Genomic DNA, 24,361 nt, shown 5'->3' with positions numbered 1-24,361 from the left:
TGCTTGACATCAGCTCTGTCAGTTTCAGGCACATCAAAAATTAACTGAGACATAACCCTAATCCAAATCAGATGTATTGCACCAGCAGTGCAGTGAAGGTACCCATTTCCAGGTATATCCCCCACTGCTGAAGGACAGAGGCAATGAACTTGCATTGTAACTGCAGGGCAGTTGCAGTACATTTTAGGACTTGCCTGATGCTTAAAATCCTTCAGTCCTCATTTTCTCCTCTAGTATGATGAACAAATGTTTTGGAGCTCTGGGAGCTATTAGCAAAGAGAGGCACTGAAAAGTAAAGGCCTGTTCAAAGCCCCTTAAAGAAAGCCTTCTAATAATTTCAAAGGGCTTTGGCTCAGACCTTAAATACCCATAAAAGCAGAATGTTTAATTTTTGCTGGCGGGAGCAGCAGGCCCTGTGTATTAGGTATTAGATAAATCATCTTTTCTTCATTTGCATTTGCTAGGATAGCTATAGGATGATGCTAATCACTTAAATTGAAGATTACCCAAGAGGATAACTCAGATTACCTGCACTCTGAAGAATTGTTTGGGAATCTGAGTGGCCAGCATGCCAGCCCAGTTAGATCTTTAATCTGATTTAGATCGTCAGCTGGGTTATCACCCTAACTCCATGGACCTCTTGGGCATGGCTAGAGCACACTGCACTGCAGGTATTCTTTCCTTCCGAGGGCCAATGAGGGCTCCTAGGCAGAAGAGCGTTAGTTTTAGCACCCTAAGGGTGCTGCCATAAGGTCACCATCTCAGAGCGCCCCCCACCCCTTGGCTTCCCCATTACCAGTGCTCCGTTAGACTAAGAAAACCTACTAATATGCAGATCTCAGATCACAAAATAAAGTTCAATGCCATAACTCAAAAGATTCTGGCTCCTCCCCTTTCTGTGACTCCAGGTTCTTCATGAGTCTCAATCATCCTTCAGCCTGGAGGGCTCAGCCCCAGAAGCCCCTGCTAGAGTTCAAATGGGCCAAAGGAAGGATCCACATAAATAGCGTCCACCCACCCTGTGCTTATTGTTATTATCACAACCCTCCTGGGATATCTCCCCATTTCCCTGGGCATTCCTCTGGCACTGACAATCATCCGGGCCTCCCTTCACCTGGCCTACTCTTCTCCTTCTTGGCTCCCAAGATCCTTTATCTATCTCTTGAGTAGGGTTGCCAACACTCCAGGATTGTCCTGGAGTCATCAGGAATTAAAGATTAATCTTTACTTAAAGATTATGTCATGTGATGAAATCTCCAGGAATTCGTCCAACCAAAGTTGGCAGACCTACTCTTGAGCCGAGGTGCTACCCTGCCTGCTAATTGGGCCTAGCCAGGGCACAACTGCTCATTCACAGAAGGACTGAGATCCTCTCCCTTAAAGGGGCGCAATCACCCTGGGACAGTTGGTCTGACTTGCATTGAGGGCCAGGTAGGCCCCTGGCTGCCCCATAGCATAAGGCGCACAAATGCACAGCTTCCCGTAAGCCCAGGAAAGGAGAGAATAGCTGTAGTGCAGTGTGCTCCAGCCACACCCCCGTAGGTCAATGGAGGTAGGGCAATTTACCCCAGCTGAGAATCTAAGCCAGATGACTCCTGATCCCTTCCTGCCCCAAGTACACAGTATGTGAGCATCAGGGTTTTCTTTCCTCTTTTTTTCCCTTAATGATTTTACAAACAAAAAAAAACAACAATAGAATATTTCAACTGACATATTATGCACTACTACTGATATGGTAGGAAATAAATATAAAAATGGGGGGAAAGTCAAAGAAGTTTTTCAGAAATTCCAATTTGCAGGAAATTTCAGTTATATTTGGTTTTGTCCTGATTCAGACCAAAACCTGTTTTCAGAATGTTAAAATTTTGTGCAAACTACAAATTTCAAGTGTCAAACAGGTCTAGTGCCCAGCAATTTTGAGGAGCCCATCTTGAGGCAGCTTAAAGGGGACTGATTTCAAAGGGTGAGTGCTCAGAACTTTCTGAAAATTGGGTGTCTCAAGTTGGGCACCCAAAAATCACTAGTCATTTTTGAAAATTGTGGCTAGAGTTCATAGAACACAGGGTTTTTTCTTTTTTTCTAAAAGGAACACATTGATTCTCTGTTCTCTGAATGCTCCTGGATCCCTGTCTCCCTTCTGCTACACTGATGTTTTAAACATACATTTTTTATATTAGATCAAAATCCATCCTGACTCCTTTTTTAATAGTTCTGCCCACAAAAGAGTGCAACCAATCATAAGGAAAGTGAGCTAATATTCCTGATTTATGCAGTGTCACATTATTTAATACGATTTCACAGGATTTACGTCACAGACTCAGACCTAAAACCATTTGAACATAAGAACAGATTTTATAAATAACATTGTATCATTGTTTATTTAAAAATAATCCTGATGCTGATTAGTTTTTGAACCCACCAAGAACTTTTTGACATAATGGAAAGACAGGAAGAGACCCGAGGTTTGTATTTCCCCAAAAAATGTGTACTGCTGTGAGAAAGGACACAGAGTGAACTTCCCACTTTTGTAGAGGCAACTAACTTTCTGACGTAAGATAAACTTTAGAGCAGAGGCTTTTGTAAAAATCTGGGTTTATTTTACTTACTCATATCACGTGCCCATCGACAGGCAGAGCCAATGTGTAAATGAGCTTCTGTGTGTATTTGTTAGTGGGATGTTCAACAGATTATTACAATAAAGAAGACTAATGTGTTTGCCAGACAAGGCAGCCAGATGCAGAAAATGCAACTGGACAAAATTGTTGCCTTTCTTCTGACACCAGCTTCTCACGCTGGCACCAGAGTGGCCCCTCTGCTGAGTGACAGTGGAATTGTGGGGCCTTCCAAGTCAGCTTCCCAGTGGAAGAGAAATCAGTAATGCAGAATCAGGTTATAGTCGGAAGCTATTTTGCTACATAGTGTGGAATAGAGGCAGTCACAAACAGCATGCAGGCAATCCCCTCTTCCAGAAGTTACAGCTCACCCACCAACACTTGCTTCAAGTTGCTCTGTCCCAAGAATTGCCACCAAATATAGAGAATAAAGCAGAGGGCAAACCTTTGCTATTGGTCATGGTGTCTCCCAAAGGACAACAGCAAAACAAAACCTAACAACAATACAGTATTTCTTCCGAAGACTGAACATTTACTCTCATGCTAAGAAATGGAACATGTAAGTCTATGTGTATGTCAAAGGGTGTGCCTCCTCTGCAGTGACCCCCTATTGGCCAAATGTGGCTCTGCAGCCCATTGCCTCAGTTTCTCTTTCAAAGTCCCAGAAATAATCCACAGAGATTTATATACAATAACAAACCTCTTTCTTGGGGACTGGTTTGTTAACATATAAAGTAAAGTAAACCCAAAGCAAAGTCTCTTCCATCTATTCCTTTCACAGTTTTCCACTGGGCACAGCCCCTTCCTCTCCCTGAGGTCTGGCTGGCTCCAAGCCTCTCCTCCAGGCACACTTTTGAGTCATCTCAGGGCTCTATCCCTCAACGTACCCTAGATGCATCCATTCCCAGACTGTAGTCTCTCCTCTTTGCAGTCAGGGTGTTGCACAGGACTCTTTGGGCCAGTGTTTCTGGACTCTCAGCCACTCCTCCAGCAGCTTCCTTCAGGAGCCCTCTTCAGCAGCTCCCACAGCTGCTGTCTTTCCCTTCATGAAGCCAAGGTGCCTTCCCTTAAGCCCAGTTGCGTGGCAGGTAATTAGTCACAGATGCACTGCCTCCAACCCCCATTAAACGGGCCAGTCACCCTGTGACAGTGGAATAGACTCATCTAATTCTTGCCATAACCATATAGGGGGCCTAATCCTGCATACTTTCCTCAAGACAAACACCCATCGCCACCTGGGTAAGGAACTCAGGGGACCTGATCCAAAGCCTGCTGGAGCCAATGGAAAGACTCCCGTTGACTTCAGTGGCTTGGGTTAGGCCCAGAATGAAGTTCACTGCCTAACTGGTGACATGAGGCTAAATCAGCAGTGATGTAGATGTTGGCATAGGTTGCACACCTAGAGCCTGGTTCTCTGTCGCCTTCGACATTGTGTCCTTGTGTCATTGTGTACATACACCTATGCCATGCCACCCAATCAGACTTCCCTACTCACTTACACTGGGGTAGTGTCTTCCACTCACTCTGCATAGCTGCAAATGACTCTGCAAGGTGCAAAGGCAGCAGAGATCTTGTGCCCCAGACTAGGTTAGTCCCAGAGTGGCAAAGCACTGTAGCTTGCACTGGCTAAGCAGTAATTCTGCAGAAAAGGACCTGGGGATTACAGTGGGTGAGAAGCTGGATATGAGTCAGCAGTGTGCCCTTGTTGCCAAGAAGGCTAATGGCATATTGGGCTGCATTAGTAAGAGCATTGCCAGCAGATTGAGGGAAATGATTATTACCCTCTATTCGGCACTGGTAAGGCCACATCTGGAGTACTGCGTCCAGTTTTGGGCCCCCCTCTACAGAAAGAATGTGGACAAACTGGAGAGAGTCCAGCAGAGGGCAACAAAAATGATCAGGGGGCTTGGGCACATGCCTTACGAGCAGAGGCTGAGGGAACTGGGCTTGTTTAGTCTGCAGAAGAGAAGAGTGAGGGGGGATTTGATAGCAGCCTTCAATTACCTGAAGGGGGTTTCAAAGAGGATGGAGCTCAGCTGTTCTCAGTGGTGGCAGGTGACAGAACAAGGAGCAATGGTCTCAAGTTGCTGTGTGGGAGATCTAGGTTGGATATTAGGAAACACTATTGCACTAGGAGGGTGGTGAAGCACTGGAATGGGTTACCTAGGAAGGTGGTGGAATCTTGATCCTTAGAGGTTTTTAAGGCCTGGCTTGACAAAGCCCTGGCTGGGATGATTTAGTTGGGATTGGTCCTGCTTTGAGCAGGGGGTTGGACTAGATGACCTCCTGAGGTCTCTTCCAACCCTAATATTCTATGATTCTATGATCAGACATTTAGAGAGGCCCAAAATCAGCCCTGATGCAGACAGATGCAACTCACATTGATGTCAATGGGCTAAATTCCTCCAGGGTGCAGCTCCATTGATTTCAGTGGAGCTACATCAGGGATGAATTTGGACCCAGGAGTGTGACTGCATACGTTCTAGGCCCAGATTCTCACTTATGCTATGGGACTTTTACACCACTCTGGAAGGATAGCTGTGGGTGTAAATGAAATATATGGAGATGAGCACCTAGTAGTTTGGCTGCCCACTGGAATCTGCTCCATCTGAATCTTGAGCCTGAAGGGTTGGGCTGGAAATAGCCTCTCTCCCTGCTCTTCCAGTTCATGCAGCAATGCCATAAGACATTGGGGCATCTTGGGGCTATCATAAGGTGAAATTTCATTTTACTGGGACTCCTTAGGTTGCACTGAAAACTTTAGCACTGCTGGTTCTGACTGGAGACAGATGGGGGTGCAGCGTGGGCTGAAAAAAGTGAACGAAACAGACTTTTTCTAACCTCAAAGATAAGGTTTGGGGTTGGGATAAAGGCCTGGGCTAGTTCTCATTTTAACCACACTGCTCGCCCGGTGTATTTTTGGTGGCCTGTGAAACTGTAACAGGGGAGGTAGGGCAATAGCTGCTCAGAATGATTTTGCCACTGTTGGTCTGTGCTCTGAATGGCTTTGTCATTGCAGGTGAACCAAGGGAACACCAAGGCTCTCAGCTCTGGCCTTGGGTATCTGGAACACATCTGTCAGCTGATAGAGAAGATTGGGCAGCTGCAGGAACACAATCTACGACTCCAAAAGCAAGTGTGTGGTTTGCAGAAGGAGCGGAAGATGAGCCAGATAAAGGAGGTAAGAACAGGTAATTAGGTGCTCTCTGGGTTATGGGAAAATGCTGCCAACCTCAGCCCTAGCATGAGGGTACAAAACCGCAAAGCAGGATTTATAGCCCCCGCATTCCAACTGCAGTTACCGGGGTTTTTCCTTATTTACTTCAGGATAATAATATTATTAATATTATATAATATTATTATTATTTTGTTGAAACTTTTATTTTTGGGTGGCAAGTATGGCTTTTTGACTTAGTGGAAATTGGAAAACATTTCTGTTTTTGTCAAAAATATTAGGGTTGTCATCCAACCCCCGTCCCCTCCCCAAAAACACCCCTCCTACTACTCCCAAATGTTTGGTTTTAAACCTAAACATTTTGTTTTTAGTTGCTGAAAACTGAAGATTTTTTTGGTGTTTGGCTGCCAAACAAAAATGAAACATGTTCTTTTTCATCAGTTTGTTTGGCCAGGGGGTGGGGGTTGAAACATTATTTCACAACCAGCTGTATCACTGGGTGCTTTTCTCTGAGAATCTCAGTGTGATTTACAAATGGTAATAAATTAAGCTTCACAACTCCCCTGTGAGGCAGGCTAGCATTATCTTCCCCACTTTAAATAGAGGGAAACTGAGGTACAGAGATGACATGACCTGTCCAGGGTCTCACAGGAAGGTAGCATCAGAACTGGGAACAGACCCCAGATCCACTGACTTCCAGTCTCATGCTTTAGCCATACAATCATCCTTCCACGTTTTTTTTTTAACCTATCACCATCAACTCAATAGGAGGGGTTTGTGAGACTCAGCGCTCAGCAATTTGGTTTTTTTGGGGGGTGGGGGTGAGCAGGGGAGGAGGAGGATTCCTTTGTTCTTTTGACTACATTCTCCCCCCACACACACACACCCCGTGCTTCTCACCCACCTGCTTGGGCTGCTACTGGAATAGGTGACTTGCCCCCTTTCAGAAACAAAGCCAATGTGGCATTGTGATTCAGCAAAACGGCACATCCAGTAATCTCCTTGTGCCCAGCTCTCTCCCTCAGAGCAATGCTGCCTCCTACACAGGGCCTGGGAATGGTTAGCACATTTCCTGAAAGCTTAACAATTGTGAGTCATTGTTTGCAGCAACCCTTACCATCTGCATTACCAGGGCCAAATCTTCAGCATAGCCTCTCCATTGACATTAAAGGAGCTACCCCGATTTATACCAGCTGAGGATCTGGCCCTACATTTTTAACCTACATGCATTTTGTATTTTTAAAGATCCCTTGGCAGAATCTCCCTATCTGCAAATGTAATGCACCCACCACTGGGGTATCTAGTTCACAGTAGTAATATGCTCTTTGCATTTTCAAAGCACTTTACAAACACTAACTAATTACCTGCCCTTGGTATTTAAGAGACCTCCCCAACATCATAACATCTCACCATCCTCAATGTATTAATCCTCACAACCCTTCTGTGATGTAGGAAATACTGTTATCCCCAACTGCAAAAGGACCAGCTCCTCAAAGGTATTTAGACGCCTAACTCCCATTTCTTTGAGGATCTGGGCCAGGGAGACTAAGGGTAACATTTTCAAAAGCACCCAAGTGATTTAGGAATCTATGTCCTATTGAAGTCAACAGAACTCTGCTGATTTATTAGGTTCTGCTGGGAGTTGAGGGTGCTCAGCAGCTCATAACATTGGATCCTAAGTGCACAAGAGATCTGACAGGAAAGCCCCCTTTTAATCATAAGGCTTCTAAGCTCTTCCTACCCAGAGAGTCCTTTAATCCTTTGGAAAGTACCAAGAGATGAAAAAGCAAAACATCAGTTAGAGGACACATGGACTCCTGGAGAAAGAGAGCTGTATCTCCCAGTGCAGTATCAAAGGGTGGCAGAATGCTACCTGCACCACCTTCTCCTAGGATCCTAGCAGATCTCTTCAGCTGAGTAGCCACAAACAGTGCTTGGGAGAGATGTGTCCAAGGAATATCCACAGCAGATGCTTCAGGGGTGCTGTTTGAGCTGGGATTTCCAAAGGGGGCTAAGGGAATTAGGCACCCAACTCCCACTGACTTGCAAGGGATTCCTTTAAGCCCCAGTGAAAAATCCCAGTCTAAGAAGGTGGCACTCTTCCCTCTGCTCTGCAAAGCAGCATCCCAGCCTGGAGGCATTATAGAGCACTATACTGTTGGGTAAACAGCTTTCAGACGAGAGGGTTAACTTAGGGTTAACGTGACTGCTTGTGGTTCTTAAAAGGAGCTTACCCTGGTGTCCTGGTCAAATGCCAACACCAGTAAGGATCTATTTCTACCTAGTTACATTCCCCTGCAGTTGCAAATAGATAAAGCACTCTTCATGTCTTGTCCTAAGCTCTTGTGTAGCATTCCTGGGCATTGTTAAACAACCACCGCATTCCACACACGTGACAAGATTAATCTACAAATTATGGAGAAAACGATATTGAATTTAAAATCACAGTTCACTTAGGTGCAAAACGGCCTTACGCTGATACATGAAACTTCTTCACAGAGTCAGTTACAAGCAATCAAGATGTCACTGCTTTGGCAAGTAACTGAATACCACCTACAGCATATTTGTTTAGCAACATTTTATCTGACTCTGGCATCCCGGCTATAAAAACACAAGATACTATTGTTTGTGCATTTTCCTACAGAAATAATATTATCTTAAATTGTGAGTCACTTTTATAGTGGGATGTGTTTATTTACACACACAGTGTCTTGGTTGAGCAGCTGTGAATATGGAAATGTGAATTCAGTTTCTTTTTGGAAGAGATGTTAAAATATGTTGACTATCAGTCAATGTCTATAAGTTTTCAGCAGGATGCTGATGCAGGGATCAAAATATTAATTGCTAACAACTACGCTTACACCTGTCAGGCCGTTAGTACAAAGCACTATTTCCAAAGCACTCAGAATCTTTAGGGATCAGCTGCTAGAGAAAACATGGAATAATCCTGGACATCTCTAGTTTGGAATCCTTACAATTTGTCCGCAATATCTCCCTGCCCCAGTTATCTTGTAACAGCCTGCATACCTTCTCTTCGTCTGGTGTAGGAGTATTTTCTGCAGCACTGTTCCTGTGGAGCTGCCAGCATCTTGCTCAACTCGTACCAGGAGGTGAAGAAATTTTTTACTGGGAGGAGCAGACCGCACAGTCTCTTGATTCAGAGTGGAAACCAGTCCGACCTTTCAATCATCCCAGAAAGAGGTGGGTTTCGGTATTGGTGTTGATGTCTCATGGCCCTGATTCACTCCCACCCTGCAACTTGTGTTGTCATCTACACCTGTGCCAAGTGGGGGTAAAATGCTACTAAATCAGGTGAGTGGGGTTTTGCACTGCTTTTGCACAGGTGTAAATGACTGCACAAGACAATGGAGAATCAGGCCCAAAGGGCTCAATCCTGCCTTCATGCTCAAATGGGATTATCTGAAATTTATAGAAGTTAGAGGTTCCTGAATCTGTGGCTTTATTTTCACTAGGCAAAATGGTGTAATTTTTACCTGTGTTATCCCACATTAAAATCCTAGTTCAGTGCTTCCCAAACCTTTTACTGCCAAGGACCCCTTTGGCATCTAACTTATTGGCCTAGACTCCAACAAGTTTCATGTTACTATTATTCTATTAGTCACTATCTGTACTTCTGTTTTTTTCTAAACGGGGGCATTACTTTCCTATCTTGTAGAAGTGTTGTGAGTCTTGACACCTTCTAACCCCTCACAGAGAGCATGTAGTCTTGAATAGGCAAGTTCTGGTACTACCCGAATGCCCATGCCAATGTGGGAATACCCTTACCAGCTTGACCTCTTACATCTAGTACATGTGAAATCAAACTGCATATAGGATGCCATTTTGAGAACAAAATGGAGCCTCCATGGGGCAAAAGTGCCAGAACATTGTTCTGACATGTTCTGGCCCTGGCTCAAGGGACAGACCCAGTGGTAAGCTGGAGCCGGTTCACACCAGTTCACTGGAACCAGTTATTAAATTTAGAAGCCCTTTTAGAACCGGTTGTCCCGTGATGTCCCTCACGGGACAACCGGTTCTAAAAGGGCTTCTAAATTTAACAACCGGCCAAAAGTGGCGCCTTAAGCGCTGACTCCGGGGGTGCTCCGGGGGTGGAGCACCCACGGGGAAAATTTGGTGGGCGCAGAGCACCCACCAGCAGCTCCCTGCCCCGCCCCAGCTCACCTCACCTCCGCTCCGCCTCCGCCTCCTCCCCTGAACCCGCTGCCCCGCTCTGCTTCTCTGCCCCCCTGGCTTCCCGCGAATGAGCTGTTCGCGCGGGAAGCCTGGGAGGGCTGAGAAGCAAGCGGTGGCTTTGCGCTCAGGCCCAGGGAGGCGGGGAGGGGGGGCAAGGAGGGCCGCCCGCGCCGCAGCAGGTAACCCGGGGGGTGGGGTGGGGGAAGTGCACAGGGGAACTGCTCCCCGCCCCAGCTCACCTCCGCCTCCCTGGGCCTGAGCGCAAAGCTGCCGCTTGCTTCTCAGCCCTCCCCGGCTTCCCGGCGAACAGCTGATTCGCAGGAAGCCGGGAGGGCGGGGGACGGAGAGGCAGAGTGGGGCAGCGCGTTCAGGGGAGGAAGCAAAGGCGGAGCAGAGGTGAGGTGAGCTGGGGCCAGGCGGGGAGCTGCCGGTGGGTGCTGTGCACCCACCAAATTTTCCCCATGGGTGCTCCAGCCCCGGAGCACCCATGGAGTTGGTTGCTCCCCCTGCTCCCCCCCAGCTTCGCTACCCCGCCCCTAGGAGCCTGAAGGACCTGCTGGATCCTTCCTGGGAGCCGCCTCAGGTAAGTTCCGCAGGGACTCCCCACCTCGCCCCCCAGCAGGTCCCTCTGGCCACTACAGTGGCCCACGAGACCCTTCTGCCTGGTTCCAGGGGCAGTCAGGGGACAGGGGAGGGGGGTGGATGGGGCGGGGTGGCATCAAGTAACGCGGGGGGTTGGATGGGGCAGGAGTCCCCGGGGGCAGGCCACGACCCCCTCGTAGGGTGAGGAGGGAACCGGTTGTTAAGATTTTGGCAGCTCATCACTGGACAGACCCCCCACCCCATAGCCCCCGGCAGATCCCCAGGGGCTGGGGACCCCACTTTGGGAACCACTCTCCTAGTGTACACAAGGCCCGGTGTAGTTTTACCATATTAGCTGGTTGGGGTCAATCCTATGGGGTAACCCAGGATGTTACCTTGACCAGCTAACATTTTAAAAACAATTGCCTTGTCTACACTAGGATTTTAATATGGGTTAGCTAACCTGTAGACATGGTGAGAGAAGGTAAGGGAAGTGCACTCACTAAACTGTCCTTTCAAGGAACTCAACATTCCTTAGCCCGTGTGTTAGGTTAGTTCTTCACTGGCACCTTAAGATACCCAAAACAAGATGTGATTTGACCTAATGTGGGAAGCCTTAGCCCCGTGCCCCAGTTATGAGCATCCTACCATCTCAAACAGGCACAGAGCACATGCTAGCTGAGACAGAGCTAAGCCCTACCTGTGCAATTTGGATTCCAATGCAAACTTTCCCACAGGTTTGGAGGGACTGGGCTCAGCCTGTTATGAAGAACACAGCCAGCAGGGAAGTTTGGATCCATAGAAGGATCTGAACTAACCCAAATTCTGAGGCTGTTTGGTTTCACTGTGAAGTTTGGGCTCAGGCCCATCTCTCAGACTATGACACCACTGCCAGTCATCCCCTGCACACAACAGACATGAGCCTTCTCAGATGTATTCAGACAGAGAGGAGAGCCCTTTTAAGCAAGCTCTGCTCTGCTCCCCTGGTTTGGAAGGATGCTTGTCTAGATTAACACCACAGGGGTTTGAATCAGTTTGGAAACAACTGAGAAATCTCCCAAACCCTGACTTATTTCTAGAACAAAACTTGAACTCAACATTCTGAAGCCAGGATGGGCCCGAGACAGAACATGTGGATCTAGGGGATGTTTTATCTGCGGTTTTGGTCCAGCCCATCTCCAGTTTTAAGGTTCTGAAATGCTCCAGTATTTCCCTCCCTCCCACACACACACTTGTGGTTTCTGAACACTGAAGTCAATGGGAGCTTTGTCATTGATTTAAACAGAGCCAGGATTTCATGCTTTATATCCAAGTGAATTCCAAAATCCTCTGAGGGTGGGGAGGAGCTATCCAGATCTATCCTACCTTAGAACAGTACCTTGTTCCATAGGGGGTTGCAGCAGCAAAGCTTGGACATTTCTTGTTTCTTGTAAGACAAGGAACTCAGGCACTTAAAGAGGGAAGAATGTCTCCAGCGTTCTCTTTCCAAGGCTAGTAGTTCACAGCCTGCTGATAACAGTGCCCATAGGGACCCTACTGGGCCATTTGTGCGAATAAATCTGACCATTGAATTGCAGGAAGTGACACACACCTGGAATCAGGAGATAGACAGCTGGTGCTGGGGCTCAGGAAGACCTGGCGTAAAAGGAGCAATGAGGAGAATGACCTCAGAGATGCCTATAATCTGACTGATGGCCAAGCTTTCCTGCTAAAGGACCCAACGACGAAAAAGGTGACTGATAAGCTAACACTCAGAGAGACTGACAAAGCTGTGATGACAGTGCTGAGACAGCAAGGGAAGCAACCATCAGCCAAATGCAAGGGGATCAAAGTGGGGTTTTGGAGACTACAAAATTAGGGACCGAGAAAAATCTGCTGAGAAATGGGAGTCAATAAGAGCTGTGGCCAGGTGCTCAGCGCCAGGCCTGAAATCAATACACTTGATGTGAGGCTTGGAATGTGGTGGTGTAACAACAAGCCTCCAGCCCAAATGCAAACCCAACCCATGCTGATGTGAAGCCCTTGTGAAGCCAAAGAAACTCTGGGCGGGTGTTTTTCCTCTCCAGCACTTTTCCATTGTTTACACCATCTCTGCACTTTCAGGTTCCAGTGGGGATCAGAAGTGCTGGGATGCTGGGCGAGAGGCTGTAATCACAGTGTTACCGCTTCACAGGAGAGAGGAAGCAGTGGGAATCTTACAGGAAAGTCTGCCTGTAGGAAGTTTCCAGCCAATGTTGCACACCTAAGTGGTTCAGATTGTTTGCATGAGCTTCAGAGACACATTCAAGGCTTGATCCTGAAAGGTGCTGTGCGCTCTGGCCCTGACCCAGCAAAGCATTTAAGCACAACCTTAACATTAAGCACATGAGTAGCCCTTGTGATTTCAGTGGGCTGCAGTATCAAGCTCTCACAATTTAGGTGCCTATTGAAACAGAACTGTTTGGAGATCCTACTATTATTGACATGTGGATGCCATTAAAACACAATCAGCATTTTCCACACCATCGCATTTCACCTTTCTATGGTCTCCATGGGATACCCAGCAATCAGAATAGGAAATGCAGCATTAAATGTAACTGAAGATGGTAAATGCTGATCTTTGTCAGTCAGTCAGTACTTCATCCTCAATCTAAGTGAAAGTAAAGCAAAAAATCCGAGCTAGGATACACTTACATTAGTGTAGTTATGTCAGCAGGGCCTGGTGGAGCCAACCAAGATGTGCTAGGCGCTGTATACGTGAGTTTACAGTCCTAATAGACATGAAAGACAAAGGGTGGGAGTAAGGAAGGTGTATGATCCCCATTTTACTGATGGAGGACAGAGAGATGGATTGACTTGACCATGGTGAAGCAGGGAGTGTGTGGCAGAGCTGGGGAACTGAGCCCAGATTAGTGCCCTTTCCACAAGATCAGCCCTCGCTCCGGCTAATTCTGATTTTTCTTTTGCCTTTGTTTTCAGGGGGCTGACCTCGGTAAGAGTATCCCCGTAAGTAATGACGTTGTTACATGCATTTCCCTTCCACATACTATTTATGTGTGTTATCAGTCATAGTGCCTACCAGCCTCAGTCATGGCCCAGGAGCCCATGGTGCTAGGTGCCGTACACACACGGAACAAAAAAGATGATCCTTGTCCCCAAAAGTTTACAACCGAGTAATAGAGCCAATAATACCACAGTCCCATCTGCTGATTGTTACCCCTTCTGAGTGTTCTTCACTGGAGTTGCCTCAGCTGTCCTCCATCTTCACTACAGATAACCCAATTGTGCAACGCATCCTTCACAAGGAAAGAGATTGAACAATTTGTATTGGGACTTTCTTTAATGTAGACAGTTTAAGCTTTTCTGAGCAGAGGCTGTCATATACTCTATGTTTGCACAGCACCTGACACAATGGGCCCCAACCTAGCTGAGGCCTTCAGACCCTACTGCAATATAAATAAATAATAATAAATATAGTGATTTTCTATTTTAGCTATTATCCTGGCCTCACTTAAGGAAAGTTAATTTGGTATCAATGAAATTAATATTTCAGTCTTCATCTGAGCCTACAACAGATGGTATGAAACTTAGTAGGCCCTGAATAAGATTAACAGTGATAAAGTCTCCTCTCCTGAACTTATTGTGCAGCACTGGGATGTGCTGGTGAATAGTTGTCTGATTCCACTCCAGAGGTGGCTGCAATTCAGTGCTTTCTTCACTCAATTACGTAGCATATTAAACCACTTCAGGAGCCTTTCAATTAACATGGGAAACATTTTTCTTCGGTTCCAAAGGTTTCCCAGCAATGGCTCTGGGAATTTTATAACAAGGTAGTGTTGGATATCAAGGCTTTTGAAACTGGAATAACAAAAGCAGTACCCCATATGAACTTAGGAGAAGTTCAGCCCCAGACAGAACATTAGAAAACTGTTAACAAGAGGCCTTGATGTGTTAAAAATAAAACCAGATTGTAATTAGCATTTAGAAATGACGTTTTGAATTGGTGTTGGTTGCTGATATGAAAGGAAAAAAATCTGGGCCTGATTCTCATCTCATTTACATCAGGATAAACCAAGAGCAGCTCTGCTGAAACCAGTTGAGTTACACCAGTGTAACCAACACTAGTGTAAATGATACAGGAGTCAGGCTGTGATTTTTAGGATGATTTTTTTGTAAAGCCTCCCTGGGTAGGTGTAAGTGGGCAAGGAACCAAATCAGTTGAACTAATTTTGTCCTTCATAGAGTTAAACAATGAGGTGAAATGTGCCCTAAGGCAGATCCCCAGCACCACCCACCAACCACCAAATACCTTTCACTCTCTAAAACATTAACTTGGAAAGCTCTATCATGGGCACAGCAATGTAACTGAGGGAAAATGGCAGTAGTAGAAATTTATTGGAGGCTACAGGAACCTCTGCTTCCATGTCATGTTCAAGCCACACTACATAATGGTCATAACTGCAGACTGAATACCAAGGGTGGGGGGAAATTGCTAACTATAAAGTCTGTGGAATAATCTCCCAAGGACTATTATAATCAATTTGTTTGACCTGAAACTAGATAACTAATTTTTCTGAAGAAAGAACAGTTCTGTATTGGCACCAAGAGGGACAATAACTCTGATGTTCTGGTTAAGTTAGTATTTTAAGCAGAAATCTCCCCTATAAATCAGTCGTCCTGGAAGCACCCTTTAGTACTTCCCACTAGACAGGGAATTTTCTCTCGGTATCAGCCTAAGTTGTGACTTGGTTTGTACTGCCCAGGGTGAAAGCCACGCTTGGGGCAGAATGAAGGATCTCATGAAGACCAGGCTGAGAAACCAAAGCAAGTTGGGGCTGTCATCGGCAGCTCTGAAGAGGTCCTGTCCACAACTCTACAGGTAATACCTGCCAGGACTGGGATGTTCATGGGAGTCTTTGGTTTGTAATTGAGAGGATGCAGTGAGGGGGCTTAATTAATATTTCTCTATGACTGCTCTGGCAGGAGAGTACTTTTCTGAACCAGACAACTCCCTCCTCATCTCTAGCCATTGCAGTTTGCTGCTAGTTCTGGTAAAAGTACAAGCTATTTGTGTCTTCTCTTGTCCAGTCGATTTAAGTTTCCACCTGGCCTGTAAAGATTTCCTGCTGTGCTGGGTGAATGCCATTGGATAACATTGAAGTGCTGTAAAACAGATCCATTTTCCTAGCATGGCAGAGGAACCTTCAGACTTCTGGACAGTTCACCCGAGACATACAGCGTGTAACTAGCCATGGCCAATTCAAATCCAGCTCATATACCAATTTTTATTCCAAATCCTTTTGAGCTATATGCTGCCGTCAATCCCCCAATGTGTTTCCCTTCAAGGGGAATGGTAACCCCATGTTGTACCCAATCTAGTTTGGAGATACATGGTGGAAAAATCAGAATTGGTGTAAAGATTTCCATTCAACTGAGATGCAGAAAATCATTTGCTGATTGTGTGTGTACTTGGATGGTTTCTATTCATTGTTATGGTTGGGTAATTGAGCAGAAAGCAGAGCATCCCACCTCTGCTAGATAACCTGTGCTGGTTACTTGGATGGGCACTAATAACACATTTATATTGCATGGTCTATCTCTACATATCATCATGTTATATGGGTGAGTCAAATACAATGACACCACTGCCAGTCATCCCCTGCATGGATATTCATTTAGTTTTCCAAGCTCTCTCATCTGTTCCAACAAATCTCTGTTGATTTGTGTATGTAACTGGGTAACAGGAAAAGCCTGGATATCTTACTCACAAGAGCGGGAGGATTACATGGCACTGTGCAACCCTCCCGTGTTTTTTCAGCTGGGGACTCAGTAGTATTGATAGCAATTGCTGCAAAGAATGCAGGCTATTTTCAATTTTCAGCTGGCAGAACAGCCTTTTAATTCAGGAATGTCCCAGTGTTCCGGGAGGTAAGGTGCACCTACATTATGAAGACACATTTGAATTAGGCTCCATGTAGTTACAGCTGGAAAATCCTCTAATGGTTCACAGAATGTCTTTCCCAGCTGGAAAAAACTTGGTATGGGACCAAATCCACGCAACAGGCAAGCTTCCTGCTATTGTTTGGGAAACTGAAACAAATACAAAGCAGAAAGAGATCAAAGAGCTTTAGCTACAATATATGGCATGGGCAAATCAGCCAGGGAGAAAACACAACCCATCCTGAACCTTTGCTCCAAGCTTGAATTGGACCCAAACTGCATTTAGGGTTCAAAAGACTTCTGGCTACATCTGTCTCTTTCTGACTGTAAAATCCTACCTGGTCTTTGCCCTGCTCTGTGTAGTGCTGAGAATATCACCAGTGCTCCATAAATAAGAATTATGCTGGTGTACATCAGCATAGCTCCATTGAAGGCAAGGGGACCAGCTGAGGACTAGGTCCCATAGCTCTTTATACAATTGTTTTATCACTGCTATACTTACTGGTCCCAGCTGGGACCCAATGGAAATGCTGGGATACCCCAAGAACAGACAGTACGTCTCATCTGGATGGAACAGGGAAGCACCAGAAATATGTTGATTTTCCACTCCTGTTCCCAAACCTTGTAACCCTTTTTGACTTTCCTTCCATTAAATCCCTCTCCCCACTCCAAGCCCACTGTCGACCCCTTTCCTTCCCATTTCCAGCTCCCCCTCCACTCTCAGACCTTCACCCCCACCTCCCTTCACTGTACTCACACAGCTCTCCTGTGCTCTTTGGGGATGCATTCCCTGCAACCACTGATGGAGGTGGTGACATGGCACAGCAAGAAGAGATGGCTTGGCTAGATTCAGCAGCAAAGGTAGAGCACCCCCTGCTGGTGGAAGTGCAGGGGTTATGCCTGACCAGCATTTACGAACAACACAAGTCTTTTTATATTTTTAAAATCTGGGGGCAATGGCTCTTTTACAAATGCCTGGGGTTTGGCCCCCAACCCAGTCTCCACTGGGACCACAGCTATGGGAAATGGAGCATTAGACCGTTATTCCATTTGTAAATATGTGAAACTGTGATGATCTAATCTTCACTTATCGTAACTTCCCCAGCATCTGAAATAGGGTCAGGTCCCCTGTGATATTGAACTGAAGTGAGCTAGACCTTAATTTCCTCTACTAACAGATAGCTCCCAGGGAAGTGAAGACTGGTAGCTTTTTACACATAGTCACACTTGAGTTATTCAGGCAAATAGGGAAAGTCACTTTGTTTTTGTTTTTCCACCTAGGTCAAAGCAAATCCACTTTCATGGACCCATTCTGGTTATGATGTATGATCTGCTCTGAGGTGTTTTCACATCCACAGAAGAATTCATAGAATCATAGAATCATAGAATATCAGGGTTGGAAGGGACCTCAGGAGGTCATCTAGTCCAACCCCCTGCTCAAAAGCAGGACCCATACCCAATTAAATCATCCCAGCCAGGGCTTTGTCAAGCCTGACCTTAAAAACTTCTAAGGAAGGAGATTCCACCACCTCCCTAGGCAACGCATTCCAGTGTTTCACCACCCTCCTAGTGAAAAAGTTTTTCCTAATATCCAACCTGAACCTCCCCCACTGCAACTTGTGACCATTACGCCTTGTCTTGTCCTCTTCCACCACTGAGAATAGTCTAGAACCATCCTCTCTGGAACCACCTCTCAGGTAGTTGAAAGCAGCTATCAAATCCCCCCTCATTCTTCTCTTCTGCAGACTAAACAATCCCAGTTCCCTCAGCCTCTCCTCATAAGTCATGTGTTCCAGACCCCTAATCATTTTTGTTGCCCTTCGCTGGACTCTCTCCAATTTATCCACATCCTTCTTGTAGTGTGGGGCCCAAAACTGGACACAGTACTCCAGATGAGGCCTCACCAATGTCGAATAGAGGGGGACGATCACGTCCCTCGATCTGCTCGCTATGCCCCTACTGATACATCCCAAAATGCCATTGGCCTTTTTGGCAACAAGGGCACACTGCTGGCTCATATCCAGCTTCTTGTCCACTGTCACCCCTAGGTCCTTTTCCGCAGAACTGCTGCCTAGCCATTCAGTCCCTAGTCTGTAGCTGTGCATTGGGTTCTTCCGTCCTAAGTGCAGGACCCTGCACTTATCCTTACTGAACCTCATCGGATTTCTTTTGGCCCAATCCTCCAATTTGTCTAGGTCCCTCTGTATCCTATCCTTGCCCTCCAGCGTATCTACCACTCCTCCCAGTTTAGTATCATCCACAAATTTGCTGAGAGTGCAATCCACACCATCCTCCAGATCATTTATGAAGATATTGAACAAAACCGGCCCCAGGACCGACCCCTGGGGCACTCCACTTGACACCGGCTGCAAACTAGACATGGAGCCATTGATCACTACCCGTTGAGCCCGACAATCTAGCCAACTTTCTACCCACCTTATGGTGCATTCATCCAGCCCATACTTCCTTACCTTGCTGACAAGAATACTGTGGGAGACCGTGTCAATTCTCCTATTAGAAAAGGAACCCTTTGCTTAATATAGCAAGAGATGGGCTCCCATGGCCACGAGCAATGTGGTGTGCCTCAAAATGTCCAAAACAGACTAATTTTTGAATTTGCAGTTCTCATATTGATTCTTTACTCACATAGGGCGAAATTCCCCCCTGTGCACATAGCTTATCCGTCACTAGGGAACTCAAGTGGTGCACAGACCTGGGTCTGGTCCTCAGCAAAGGAATGAAGGGATAACTTAGTGGTCCATCCAGTCAAGGAGAGCAACTTATTCGAGCCCAGGTGGCCCCTGAGAGGAGAGATCCTTCCTCATCCCTTTCTCTTTGGCTGGTTTATTGGATTTAAGATGTTCTAAAGTAATGTGTGAACTTCACACAATCAAATATTTGCTCCAGACAAATAGCTAAACATTGGTGCTTCTTCCAACATTTTGGGGAGAATCCAATCTTAGGCGTGGAAAGCTGGACTGGAAATCTGCCTTGGTATTTTTACTGCACCCATCACCAAGGTATCTGAGCACCATATAATACCATAAAGCCCGTAGGAGTAGTCTATGATTTGATCTGAATAGTCACCTCTTCTAGGGTGACCAGACAGCAAGTGTGAAATATGGGGACAGGGGGTGGGAGGTAATAGGCACCTATATAAGACAAAGCCCCGAATATCTGGATTGTTCTGACAAAATCAGGACATCTGGTCACCCTAACCTCTTCCCCCACTCCAGGGGCAAGTATGGTTCCATAGCACGACTGCTTTCTATCCTGATCTTTCTTAGCCTACTGAGGATAGGCAGAGTGGCAGAATAGGCTCTCACAGCATTGCCAAATACTTCCTGATTCTGGGAGAGCTACAAATACAGCAAGAGCAGCTTCTCTCAGGGCTAGAGCCCAGAAGCAGCCATGAAAATTGAAAGCAATGGAATCCTCCTAGCTATTTTCAGGGGCATCCAAGTTTTTCTGAAGCAAGCCCACAAGCCTTTAGAGGTGCACTCCTCACTAATCCTGTCTAGAGCTGGATCTGAGCTGTGACGTTTTGGGGAGGGACGGGACCCCACTCACTATTGATTTTTCTGTCTATGTACGTATAGAAAGGTAGCATTAATGGAGTTGGGTAGGAGTAAGCTGTCCAGGGGGTTGTTAGGCCTTCTTTCATTGCTAGGATGTCAGTCTGAATTCAGCGCAGGTTGATAGCAACTGAAAGTTGCTACTACTTGATAGCTGTTCTGTGGCCAATAGGATTTGTTGCGGGGCCTGGTATCAGTTCAGTTCCTAATAAATGGGTGACCACAGCACAAAAGCAATTCTTCTAACTGGGGCCTGTGTTGACACAAAGCCCAAGGATAGAAAGAGTCCTGGAGCCAGAACCTTTTTGCCTGCAGAGCAGGATCTATGCGCTGCTCATGTGGTACTGTTCTGGGAGGGTATGTCTATGCTGCTGTCACAGAGTATGACTGGAGCTCAGGCAGACATACCTCAGCTAGCTTTAGTATTGGAGCAGCGAAGCTGCGGCTGCAGGCACTTCAGCATGGGTTAGCTGTGTGACTTCAGGGGGTTGGGTGGGTTTATACAGCTTAAGCTGCCACAGCTTCTCTGCTCTAGGACCCAAGATAGCAGGATTAAAAGTAGCTCAGGGATGTCTGCATGAGCACACCCCGTGACTGTACTACAGGAATATCCTGAGAGCACTCCATGCCCCAGAGCAGCAATTGGTTACTACATTAAAAATACCCACATTTGGGAAGAGATTCCATTGCTTTCATTTTGAAGAGTTTGAAACTGATTGAGTGACTGTTTTCACTAACAAGGTCAGCTCCCAGACTGCTGCACTGGGCATCACAAAATGGGGAAGAGATGGCCAGCCCTCTGTGGAGATAGAGGTGGTTAGGGACTATTTAGAAAAGCTGGACATGCACAAGTCCATGGGGCCGGACGAGTTGCATCCGAGAGTGCTGAAGGAATTGGCAGCTGTGATTGCAGAGCCATTGGCCATTATCTTTGAAAACTCATGGCGAACCGGGGAAGTCCCGGATGACTGGAAAAAGGCTAATGTAGTGTCAATCTTTAAAAAAGGGAAGAAGGAGGATCCTGGGAACTACAGGCCAGTCAGCCTCACCTCAGTCCCTGGAAAAATCATGGAGCAGGTCCTCAAAGAATCAATCCTGAAGCACTTACATGAGAGGAAAGTGATCAGGAACAGCCAGCATAGATTCACCAAGGGAAGGTCATGCCTGACTAATCTAATCGCCTTTTATGATGAGATTACTGGTTCTGTGGATGAAGGGAAAGCAGTGGATGTATTATTTCTTGACTTTAGCAAAGCTTTTGACACTGTCTCCCACAGTATTCTTGTCAGCAAGTTAAGGAAGTATGGGCTGGATGAATGCACTATAAGGTGGGTAGAAAGCTGGCTAGATTGTCGGGCTCAACGGGTAGTGATCAATGGCTCCATGTCTAGTTGGCAGCCGGTGTCAAGTGGAGTGCCCCAGGGGTCGGTCCTGGGGCCGGTTTTGTTCAATATCTTCATAAATGATCTGGAGGATGGTATGGATTGCACTCTCAGCAAATTTGTGGATGATACTAAACTGGGAGGAGTGGTAGATACGCTGGAGGGGAGGGATAGGATACAGAAGGACCTAGACAAATTGGAGGATTGGGCCAAAAGAAATCTGATGAGGTTCAATAAGGATAAGTGCAGGGTCCTGCACTTAGGATGGAAGAACCCAATGCACAGCTACAGACTAGGGACCGAATGGCTAGGCAGCAGTTCTGCGGAAAAGGACCTAGGGGTGACAGTGGACGAGAAGCTGGATATGAGTCAGCAGTGTGCCCTTGTTGCCAAGAAGGCCAATGGCATTTTGGGATGTATAAGTAGGGGCATAGCGAGCAGCTCGAGGGACATGATCGTTCCCCTCTATTCGACATTGGTGAGGCCTCATCTGGAGTATTGTGTCCAGTTTTGGGCCCCACACTACAAGAAGGATGTGGATAAATTGGAGAGAGTCCAGCGAAGGGCAACAAAAATGATTAGGGGTCTGGAACACATGACTTATGAGGAGAGGCTGAGGGAGCTGGGATTGTTTAGCCTGCAGAAGAGAAGAATGAGGGGGGATTTGATAGCTGCTTTCAACTACCTGAAAGGGGGTTCCAAAGAGGATGGCTCTAGACTGTTCTCAATGGTAGCAGATGACAGAACGAGGAGTAATGGTCTCAAGTTGCAGTGGGGGAGGTTTAGATTGGATATTAGGAAAAACTTTTTCACTAAGAGGGTGGTGAAACACTGGAATGCGTTACCTAGGGAGGTGGTAGAATCTCCTTCCTTAGAGGTTTTTAAGGTCAGGCTTGACAAAGCCCTGGCTGGGATGATTTAACTGGGAATTAGTCCTGCTTTGAGCAGGGGGTTGGACTAGATGACCTTCTGGGGTCCTTTCCAACCCTGATATTCTATGATTCTATGATTCATTTTACATAACTGTTCATCATTTTAAAGCAAAATTGTACCAAAATGGTGGCTTTGGGTAACAAAAAATGTCTATAACCACTTTGATAATTATTTTGAGTTAAAAAGTCATATTTATGTCAAAAAATTTCATGAACATTTTCAATTTCCAAAAAGGCTTTAAAAAAAGTTCAAAAAATTTCAGCTGGCTCAGCTTCGATCTTTCACCAGCCCACTGTGTCTGATCCAAAGCCCATCAAAATCAAAGGGAATCTTTATGATGACTTCAATGGGCCCTTCAATCAGGCTGTACACACATCAAAAATCTGAAGCCAAGACTCATCCAAACAGCATTTTTCTGCCCACCAAAAGAACTGGATTTTTAAAGGTGAAACTTCCCAGTAATAGGGTTGATTTGATATTTTCTGCCTGTCATTCCCCACCCCCCATGTGGGGACATACTGCATATTTTCCTGCAGATAGTATGTGTGCCAGCCTGTTTGTTATGCTGGGACTCACTGCCAAGCAAAAATGTTTTATAGCCTCCATTTTTGGATGCTGCCACAAATATTTTGATGGCATGTGTTTTGGAAATTTAGGCTGGAGCTGGAGAAAATAACAGATCTGGATGCAGCTCAGATGTGTGCATGCAGGCCCAGTGAAATATGTGCAAAAACACAACCTGTGTTCTGAGTCCTATAAACATTGATAGCATTTTCCCATTGGTTTAGGCCAGATGTTATGACTTCGGATCAGAGGAAGACGGAGAGGAACTCCATGATTGTTCTGGGACAAAGCACAAAGAATGAAAAAATCTGGTCTTTCTGAGCATCTGAATCCAATGGACCAAGGTAAAAGACTTATCAGGGAGGAGGTTTTTCCTTCCTCCAGCAGAGAAATGATTTTGCATCCCATTACCAAGCTATGTTTCCATGGGCAAAGACTTGGGTAAGGTCTGATTGCTGTAAGTAGCCCCAGTAACTAAGCCCACAGAACTACTGTCATTTACAAGAGCTGAGGATCTGGCCCATGTATATTTGTTTTAAAATGAAGACTAATTTGGGGTAAAACTACCTAGATTTTTAAGGCCAGAAAGAAACAACAGGTAGTGATCAACGCCTCAATGTCTAGTTGGCAGCCGGTATCAAGAGGAGTGCCCCAGGAATCGGTCCTAGGGATGGTTTTGTTCAACATCTTCATTAATGATCTGGATGATGGGATGGATTGCACTTCAGCAAGTTTGCAGATGACACTAAGCTGTGAGGAGTGGTAGATTTGCTGGAGGATAGGGATAGGGTCCAGAGCGACCTAGACAAATTGGAGGACTGGGCTAAAAGAAATCTGATGAGGTTCAACAAGGACAAGTGCAGAGTCCTGCACTTAGGACAGAAGAATCCCATGCACTGCTACAGGCTGGGGACCAACTGGCTAAGCGGCAGTTCTGAAGAACAGGACCTGGGAATTACAGTGGACAAGAAGCTGGATATGAGTCAACAGTGTGCCCTTGTTGCCAAGAAGGCTAATGGCATACTGGGCTGCATTAGTAGGAGCTTTGCCAGGAGATTAAGGGAAGTGATTATTCCCCTCTATTTGGTACTGATGAGGCCAAATCTGGAGTATTGTGTCCAATTTTGGGCCCCCCACTACCGAAAGAATGTGGACAAATTGGAGAGAGTCCAGCAGAGGGCAACAAAAATGATTAGGGTGCTGGGACACATGACTTATGAGGAGAGGCTGAGGGAACTTTACTTATTTAGTCTGCAGAAGAGAAGAGTGAGGGGGAATTTGAGAGCAGCCTTCAACTACCTGAAGGGGAGTTCCAAAGAAGATGGAGCTTGGCTGTTCTCAGTGGTGGCAGATGACAGAACAAGGAGCAATGGTCTCAAGTTGCAGTGGGGGAGGTCTAGGTTGGATATTAGGAAACAGTATTTC

At 46.1% G+C, this 24,361-nt stretch overlaps 1 protein-coding gene across 6 annotated transcripts in view; it reads left to right on the top strand.

The window, feature by feature from the left end:
• LOC311524055 (uncharacterized protein) overlaps nt 1-24,361 on the top strand; it is a 127,716-nt gene that overhangs the window by 35,172 nt on the left and 68,183 nt on the right. For all 6 annotated transcript variants that reach the window (XR_014712474.1, XM_084634796.1, XM_084634797.1 and 3 more), the window contains exons 3-8: nt 5,632-5,793; nt 8,835-8,988; nt 12,141-12,295; nt 13,522-13,548; nt 15,306-15,421; nt 23,161-23,280. Coding sequence is in view for 5 of the 6 variants with exons in the window: in XM_084634796.1 (XP_084490922.1) it covers nt 5,632-5,793; nt 8,835-8,988; nt 12,141-12,295; nt 13,522-13,548; nt 15,306-15,421; nt 23,161-23,257 (711 nt within the window). In the remaining variant the exon portion in view is untranslated. The remainder of the gene's footprint in view (nt 1-5,631; nt 5,794-8,834; nt 8,989-12,140; nt 12,296-13,521; nt 13,549-15,305; nt 15,422-23,160; nt 23,281-24,361) is intronic.

This window comes from Lepidochelys olivacea (genome assembly GCF_965140295.1).
Source record: "Lepidochelys olivacea isolate rLepOli2 genome assembly, chromosome: 7".
NCBI classification, from domain to species: Eukaryota; Metazoa; Chordata; order Testudines; family Cheloniidae; genus Lepidochelys; species Lepidochelys olivacea.
The sequence above is the reverse complement of the archived record's forward strand: the minus strand, read 5'-3'. Positions and strand labels throughout refer to the sequence as shown.